Source organism: Bos mutus, chromosome 2 (assembly GCF_027580195.1).
Source record: "Bos mutus isolate GX-2022 chromosome 2, NWIPB_WYAK_1.1, whole genome shotgun sequence".
NCBI classification, from domain to species: Eukaryota; Metazoa; Chordata; class Mammalia; order Artiodactyla; family Bovidae; genus Bos; species Bos mutus.
In genome coordinates this window covers 94215497-94225199 of record NC_091618.1, presented here as the reverse complement: position 1 = coordinate 94225199, position 9703 = coordinate 94215497, and the positions used below count along the sequence as shown (strand labels likewise).

At 33.5% G+C, this 9703-nt stretch overlaps 1 protein-coding gene across 2 annotated transcripts in view; it reads right to left on the bottom strand.

Moving 5' to 3' along the window:
• Positions 1-1163: 1163 nt before the first annotated feature.
• GALNT13 (polypeptide N-acetylgalactosaminyltransferase 13) overlaps positions 1164-9703 on the bottom strand; it is a 672291-nt gene continuing 663751 nt past the window's right edge. For both annotated transcript variants that reach the window (XM_005896463.2, XM_070380823.1), the window contains exon 13: positions 1164-1484. In XM_005896463.2, coding sequence (XP_005896525.1) covers positions 1344-1484 — 141 coding nt within the window. In that variant the 3' untranslated portion in view covers positions 1164-1343. The remainder of the gene's footprint in view (positions 1485-9703) is intronic.

Below are 9703 nucleotides of genomic sequence, written 5' to 3'. Positions count from 1 at the left end.
AAGTGATGAGAGTCAAAGACGTGACATCCTCTACTCTGGAGGTCACTTCTTCCATTTCCCCTACAAACCCCTACCCCAAATTTCTCTTAGCTGCTGAGTACATTTACAGTAAATAAAATACATATGTAGAGCAACTTTATAGGTGTTTCAAATTGTATCAAATGGTGTCACAGATTTTTCTACTTTTTCTTATCTTCTACTTATGTATTTTGAACACAAAGTGTTTTAAGATGGAAAAATAACATGTGAAGGTAGCTTAATTATGATTGTGTTCCTTGAGACATAATTTATGGCATTTCAATTAAAAGTTTAATTGGTATATATTGAGTTCATTCTCCCAGTGATTAAAACTTTAGATATTCTGGCACAGCAATGAAATTCTGATATTAATGCATTATTTTTTAATATAAAATAAATTGATTTTAGTAACTTAACCAAAATCCTAAATGCCTAAGAATCAAATATTAAGGCTAATATTTTACCCTTCACCTACAATTCTGTGTAGCCTAGGTGACAAGTCACAGTGTCTGAAGAGAAGAAGAACTATACAGTTTATGAAATAGAGTGGTTAAAGATTGAGTTTCCCACATCAGTTCTGGGACCAAGCTGATTATTACACTTAGCCTGCCTTAGAAATGATTGCAACCCAACAGAGTATCTTTTCAAATGTTTAAGCTATTGCCTTTTAACTTCATTTTGCTCCCCTCAATGCCTAGCTGGTTTCTTCTGATTTCATGTAGTTTAAATTGAATTTTCATATTCTCCTTCTCTTTTTTGTTTAAATGTGATGTTGTAATAAGACCTTATGAGATGTCAATATCTAATTTTTTTTCCTGGTACAAAATTTAGAACTGATTTTTGTACAGTGAATTTTCATTGCTCAGAAATAATTCAGTGTATGTACTTGATGTTGACAGAAATTCAGCATGTTTTCGTGAAGGTCCAGTAGAAACAGAGTTTATGAAATTTCATAATGAATTTACCTTATAAGGCATTTACATTGTCTCTCTCGCCACATTATGACAAGAAAAGTAACCCCACCCCCAAACTAATTCTGTGACATCATGGCAATTTTTTTTTAAAGCAAACACAATTTGTTTTTCACACTGTTCTGATGTTTAATAACAGTTTGCTGTTATTTATTCTTTTTATGTGCTTTTTAATCAGATACAAATTTTAGTAGGGAAGTAAGCAAACATTCCTAAAAATGAATTATAAACAACTGTTTTAGAATACTAAAAGGATTTTAAAACTTTCAATTCAACAAAGTTAATATTTTTCCCTAATTGAAATAATGGAAAAACATAAGTGTAGACACTTTGATGGCTTAGGGGAGATGGTCTTCAGGCCCCCAGAGTCATGTTCCTTAGCAGCCATTGTTGAGATCTGGTTCCACTACAGTCCTGCATGGTAGGCACCATTTTGTCTTCTTCAGAAGGTTCATCTAGACATTGATTACTGTTAACATGTCTCAAGGTGAGTCTCTGTAAAAGATAACCAATAATCAGTGCAACATGTTTTATGTTAAACTGCACTAGCTCATCAGATTAAATCTACTCTCTAAAATATCTTTTATGATCTTTTGGTATAAGCATTGTGCTGATGTTTGTAAAAGGAGCTGTGCACAGGTGGCTCTGAGTTAATTATTATACAACTTTCATTGTTACGATTTCATCATTGTCTAATACACCTTTATTTGCAGATGGTTAAAGAAATTGGCTGATATTTATCCTGCACTGCCAAGAATTCAGACTCCTTTGCAAAGAACCTATTTGTGAGTTCAGAGTCCAGTTGAAGAGTGCAAATATTAACAGTCTTTTACAGAATCTTAGTTTTCTTAGGCATGTGTTATTTAGTAACCATTTGGCAAACATGCAAAGAGATGTAACTGCTGGGACTCAAAACTTCAAGAAATGTTCCCATTTCAAAATACTGTATAAGCCATAGTGTGTCTGATTGTGAGACATTCATTATAGGTGAGTAATTATCATGGCAACAAAGATCTGTCTTACTTGATAGTGTGATCATCATATTTAGTTTGCCTTTTTAGGGATCTTAAATACCAACATCAAATAAAAATGTGATGGACATATATTTTAAAATATTATATCTATATATTTTCATAATAATATCTATTAATAAGCATCTTCTCAGTACCCAAATGCTAAAATGTAATTCCAATAATTTCATCATGTTAACCAGTCATTACATCTCTTTTGAGTTCATATTTACATTTTTACGTCATAGTTTTGAACTTTTAAGATAAACATTTTAAGTACACAAGGCTTTACATACATAATAATTTATGCACTAATTATATACAATATCATATACTGTTCTGCTCAGTTGGTCTAGAACCATACTATATGAAAAATTCCCCAGCCAGAAGAGGTATGTTTGAATATGGAAGGTGATTTGCAAATGTATCTTGAAAAAAACATGCCAAATACTTTTGTTGCAAATTACCGAAATTAAAGGCAGACAAACACTTTTTTTTGGGGGGGTGGACTCTTGATGGGCTTCCCAATGGTGCTAGTGGTAAACTGGTAGACTGTCAATGCAGGAGACATGAGAGCTGTGGGTTCAATCCCTGGGTCAGGAAGATCCCCTTTCTTTTCGTGAAGAGGGCATGGCAGCCCACTCCAGTATTCTTGCACCGAGAATCCCATGGACAGAGGAGCCTGGTAGGCTACAGTCCATAGGGTCACATAGTCAGACATGACTGAAGCAACTTAGTACGGGCTCTTGATATTATATTGAAAGTTGGAAGATAAAAAATGCAGGGGGCATGCACACACACACACACACACAAAAGTGGGAGAGAAACACTGCCCAGACATTTACTGTTTGTTTTGGATTAGGACTACAAACACCCTGGACTGCACTGTCCTGAGAAAAGATAGAATGGAAAATAAGCTTGTGGTAAAGGATGCTATAGACAACAAGCAGGAAATTAAAAGAGCAAGGCTATTAGATGTGAAGAAGATTTGAAAACTTTGGCCTTTGTTGTTGCTCTTTTCAATACATGAAGGCCATTTATATTGAAAAACAGACAAAAGAAGAAATGGCCAAAGATAGGCAAGAAGATAGCTGATTTATGCTTATAATATCAGAAATTATGTTGTTGGTTTATGAACCAATAGCCAGATTGAAAAAAGATACAAAACAAAAGCATTGTTTTTAGAAAATTCCAGTTAAAAATCAACAAAATACTTTTCATTTTTGTTACATACCTGAGGTCCTTTGTGTATGTATGTCCTTTTCCAAAAAAGCCACTTACCCTTGTATGCTTCTATTAGATCTTTTAAAAAACATGTATATGACTTTAAGGATTAGATTGAATATGTATTGTCAACTACACATATAATGATAATTTTTAAAACAGTATTCTTTAAAAAATTTTTTTGAAGGAATTCGTTAGTAGTCAGAAGCCACTGCTGTTAAGATAACAACCAACCAAGGAAAGTATTCTCCTTTTCGGTGTAGTGGGGTAGAAAGATCAGTCATTTTAGGGGTAGATAGCCATAAATGTGAATTTCTGCTCCCCAAGTTACTAGCTATGAAGATTTGGGCAAGCTACTAAATCATTCTGAAGACTTAGATTCCTTCAGATGCTTAGTTATACTTACTATATATAGTAAGTATATAAAATTATACTTACTATATATATATATATGTAAATGCTGTTTTCCCTACTGCTTAAAAAATCTGACCTTTAGTCAACTATCTGTGATCTCCTGCCAACCCGATAAGGGTAAAATTGTTAACTATAATATGTTTAAAGGCATAGTTATGGTAAACATGACCTTTGATTGATTTACTGCATCTTCATCTGATAAACTGCATTATAATACCTGACAGGAAGCCAAGCAGTGGGCTTTTCTAAGTGCAAAGTGTACTTTTGCATATTCCCTTGCGTTTTGGGCAGCTGTTAGAGATATTGTCTCTTTTGAGGCATAGGCTATTACACCAGGGTAGTTTTCCACAGCTGCTTGATGTGACTCTCATGCCCTTGCTCAGGACTATCACCTGTGGAGAAGCTTGCTCTCATAGGAGTATATAAACTGCTATGGAACTTTTGCAGAGTCTGAGAACCAATGTGTGGTTTCTGCCCTTGCATTCTGTAAGTTGACTTGTGAGACTAAATAGTTAAATCTGAGAAGACCACTTGATGGGCATTATTGCACTTTCCATTGTTCCTTTGAAAACAAATGAAGATAATCAATGCAAATTGCCTTGTATAAAAGTTCTCTTTGTGCAAAAAGTCCAGACTTTTCCAGCTTTCCAATATATGTTTGGAATGCCCTTGTCTCAAGTGTAAGCCTAATCTAAACAACACCCCTTCTTTCTTCTCCTTTCCTCTCCATGCTTCATTTCCAATCTTGTCACAAATATTCCAAGCTCAATTGTGTCTTCTACTATCAACCTTTTATTATTAATCTGAACCAGACCAACTCCCTGACTTCCTATATGTTCTCATAGGGAAGAATTGGACATTATGATAGGTTTTTTTTACAGTACAGTAATCCCCTTAAAATCAAGAACCAGGACAGGTACATATTTGTACTCTTTACAAGAATGCCATACCAGTTTTTTGACTTAAACTGAATAATGGTTTATATTATTGCCTACTGTGAAGATATTCACAATCACACAAGTCAGAAATGGAAGTACAGTTCTTAAAAGCTTTTATTATTACATCACTTAAGTAACCACAGAAAGTGCTTAGAAATAATTTACTTCATAAAGGTTTTGAAAATTAGTCTTCAACAATGCATTTAAGTTTCCAGTTAAAATAGTAAACTTTAGAAAAGATATGTTATATTTTCACACAATGTATCTGAATAAAGATTAACAAAATTTAATAATTGTAGCCTTCTAAAAACAATGTTTGGCTATGTTAGTTTTTTTATTGTTTTTTTTTTCCCCCAGCTGTAATACAAAATCTCTTGTCATATAGACATGGGTATAGTTAGCCTAAAAAGAACTTATATGCTACAATGTAATTCCATCACTTATGCTTATATATATTTGAAATATGGAAAAAACTGGAAAATACCTATTGATAATAAGCAAATACCACTTAATATATGCAGCCACCAAAGTAATGAGCACCTAAAGATGAAGAATAGCTCCATGGAGAAATACCACATAAAAATTTTTAAAACACATTTTAAAGAAGTAAGTTTAGATTCAATACAGAGCATAACACAAACACTAAAATTTTATAAAGTCTGCAATACAAACCTCCAAAATTATTTGAGAAAGTAATCAGTAGAATTCTTAAAAATATTTCTAAAAATTTCCATTCTTGTATAGTTTCTTAGAAGCCATTTTTGCAAAGGGCTATCATTACATATTTCCACAGCGGGCTGTTGGGAGCCATCAGCTACTTTGCTTACTGAGAGACAGGACTGGGTGATTATGTGAAGAAGAGTGTGGGTCTGTTTGACAAAGAAAATAATGAATAATGACAAAAATCAAGTACAAAGGCAGTAATAAATCAGTCATTCTCAGCAATATATAATTTCTACTGGGTAAACACGGAAAGCACACATCACACTAATTGCATTCATGGAACTTTGAGCTACATCCCTTCAGTAGGAGTAACTGGAGATAAGACTGAGAATATGGAGAAAAGCCTGAGATCAAATGGTGAAACATTTGAGAAAAAAGTTTATTTTGGATAGAAAATATTATATGCTTAGCGTTCATCCCAGCAATAAAATGCTCTTAGCATTAAGTGAATTATTTTTCTCTAGGTACTTCAGACAAAACGTTAACCAGAGGAAATTTGAAATCTGAAATAATCCCTTTGAGATAAGTTATTTTTCATTAAAAAAAAATACATAAAACATTTAGTGCCTTCATTTGTTTGGAAAAACAAGTATTTTTTTCCTTAGTATTCTGTATAGAAGAGGTACCAATTGTTAATATTTTTTTCTAGTAATTTTAATCACTTTTATGTAATTGAGCTCATCTAGTTAAATAGGCCTCACTTTATATTCTGGGCATCATTTTTAAAATTAAATATTCTAAAAACCTAAAAAATAATTTCTACAAAGGATCTTGCCAAAAATCATTTAACTGTCCATTGGGGATATGCACTTTGGAGCTACTAGGAGGAATGCCGGGATAGACATCTCTGAACATCTCTCTCCACGTGTATCTCATTTCTTGAAATCCCAAGATCAAAAGATATGAACATTTTAATATGTATTAGCAAAATAAAAATTCTATTAAACATCTATAATAATTATTTTGTAATAATAGCAGCAGCTTTATTGTGCTTACTGTATGTCAGAATACTGTATTTGTATTGGTTTAACTGCATCTGCATCAGTACTGTGTTGCCACTATAAACATTTCTTGACATATGGCCAGGATAAAGAATGATATGGATAAAAGAACACATATGAAATGACTTTATATAGTTATTTAATGGTTTTTCATATTTATTTAAAATAACTTCTTTTTCATTTTCATTGGTTAATTTTTATTTTGCCTATGCTCTTTATACAGGACTGTGGATATTTTTATATTGGGTGTACATATTTTCTTTTAAATACTCCTTTTAAGCGTACCAGCCCTTGTCATATTTATTACAAATGCCTCTGACAACTTTAGGAAACTGTCATATTAACTCAGTTTTGAAGGCAATATGACATACAGGCTGACAAGCAGCATACTGCCAAATATCATTTTGCATGGCATTATTTAAAATATTCACTAGAACAGGGAAATATGAACCCTAAGAATATTGTTTTTTGTTTATAATATAGTATTACTTATTCTTTACTGAAGTATGGAAAATTATTTCCTAAAATTTACAAAATTTCAGTCATACTATTTTAAGATACATAAGAAAAGTATTAATTCCTGTCTTTAAACATTATTTTGCTATTTACTACAAGCTGTGTCATGGAGTATTTTCAACTTTACCCCTTTAAAGATTGTAAAGATACAATTAGAGCTGAAAGTCAACTGGACTCAGGCAAGGGAAACAATTTTGGTGACAAAATATGAATCATAAAATTAGGTAATACCTTTGTACCTTTGGATTAAAAAGCACCTAGTAAAAAATTTGATATTTTAATGCACAAATAGAAGTGACTGCATGGTTGATTGAAAACCAGCCATACAGGTGTCAGTTTAAAAGATGCCATACTAAAAGTTTGAAATGAAAATAATTATTGCTATATATAATGATAAAATAAGAATAAACTTGGACTATTATAGATATTTAATTTAATAGCAAAAGCAATAGGATTTCCCCTATTGATCAAGTACAGAATAAAGATTATTTAAATATTAATATAGTAAAGTTCTTATTCAGAATATTAAGTATGATCTCCCAATAAGGTGATCTGTGCACTTGTTAGAATAGAATATGAGTATTAAACAAGTCTGTAAGAGTATTTAACAAGCAAGAACTAAATACTAAACTACTGAAATTCCTATTCACTAATTGTTTCTAATAATATGTAAATCACAGCTATGGGTCAGTAGAACTATGGAAATATAATACATGTCTGATACACACAGCTTTCAAAAAGTAAATCAAGCCACTATTTTTATTAGGAATGCTACTCAGGGAATTGGCTGGGTTGGCAACTATAGATGACTTACCTTGAAATTATATTCCCATTTACCTGCTTTCTGATAAAGGTAAATAAAAGAGGAGTGTTAAAAATCTAAATATAAGCTTCTGTAATTTCAGTAATTATAATCCCACATATTTAACCTACTAAAGAAAATTCCTGATATTGTGACTCTGAGAAACATTTGATACAGATGGATATCAAATTCATAACAAATATTTTCTCAGTCAATTTGCTCAGTCACATGAGACACGAGACTTATTTTTAGCTTCATATTTTGTTTCCTTTTTTTCTTTGTTGCACAGTGTTTGTGGAACATAAGTGTTCTGTTCTAAAATTAGATTCTCACACTGTATGTAGCAGCCTGGATGTTCAAAAAGAAATGTTACTATGTGCACTTATTGCAGTAAAATGTAAATTTCAAATGGATTGGAACACAGTTGCAACAAAATAGGATAATATAAGAAAACCTGAATAAGAGAATGGATGGATGACAGACCTTTATAACAGTAATCTTTAAAATATTTCAAGGAGATGAAATTTAGTCTTTTTTCTTTTAACTTTGTGGCAGTGGGCTTTTGTTACACCAAAGTGTTCAAGTAATTTATTCAAGAGTTCTGGACCAGGTGGGGATCTTTCAGTTGTGCTGATGATGCTTTGGTTGCCCCCAAAATGAACACATCTGGCCAGGTATAAAGTGGTACTGAATTAATTTCATGGTTGTGCTGTTTAAGAAATATTTAATTAAGAAAGTGGGAAACTCTGTATTTCAAATCAAAGTTGGCCAAAGATATGTATTTATTACCAACATGTGCTTTAGTTTAACTCAAATAAAAGGTGAAACAATTAGATATTAATTATATTATGAGTATGTATGGCTAAAATTTGTAAACAGTCAGACCACATTGACAAAATAGTCTTACGACTTACCATTTATCTAAACAGACCATATTTAACTGCAGTACATCTTTCTCATTATTTAGGAAATAAGGAATTCTGTGTGAATACAATTTGGTACCAAAATAATTGATAATATTTAACCATTTCTTTCATTTGTAATACTGTACAGATAGCTTATCAGATCCAGACATGCTGGGACCTGGGACCCTTTGCTGTAGTGCTTGCACCTGGACAGACATTTCCTTGAGCTACAGATTGCTTCTGCTCCTGCTAAGTCATGTCAGTCATGCCCAACTCTGTGCGACCCCATAGACGGCAGCCCACCAGGCTCCGCCATCCCTGGGATTCTCCAGGCAAGAACACTGGAGTGGGTTGCCATTTCTTTCTCCAATGCATGCAAATGAAAAGTGAAAGTGAAGTCGCTCAGTCGTGTCCGACTCAGCGACCCCGTGGACTGAAGCCTACCAGGCTCCTCCGTCCATGGGATTTTCCAGAGCTACAGATTAAGGAACTAAAAATAGAACTGCATACAGGCACAGTTGGGGTAAATAATGAACAAAAAGATACAAAAAGACCAAAAAACAGGGAGCAAAAGCAGGGTACTACCAATGCCCCCTGCATAATACCACCAAAGGGATGGGCAAAACACCTAAGCCACCCCTCTAGCCTGACCCTTGGACACATCCCTATCTTCATCTCATACAAAGATCCCCCCACCAGAGAGCAAGAAAGGAAAACAGTTACTTGTTTTCACTCTCTTCTGTGACCTCCTGGGGGATAGGGGTGAGATTTTTCCTTACATGGGATAAGGGTAAGGGTGTGCTTTTGTTCCAGGCTGTACAGAGGTGGCCGTTGCGTTTGTGGTCCATAATTTGCCCCAGCTATGAATGCGTGCAGTTGTTTCTAGTCCCTTACAGTTTCTTTGTAATTTGTAGCTGGAGGAGACATTTGTCTAGGTGCAATCATTATTACACCACTGCAGCAAAGGGTCTCGGGTCCCGGCCTGTGTCAAGAACATCAGTCAGGAAGCAGTGGAGTGTAGTGGAAAGATGGCTAAATTTAGTGCCAGAAACTTGTGCTGTACACATTTAGGTAAGGAATTTAAACCACATTAAGCTTTGTTTTATTGATGTGAAAAATACAAATAATAATAATATTATCTTTTACGACTATTGTAAGAATTGCATGAGACAATAGATAAA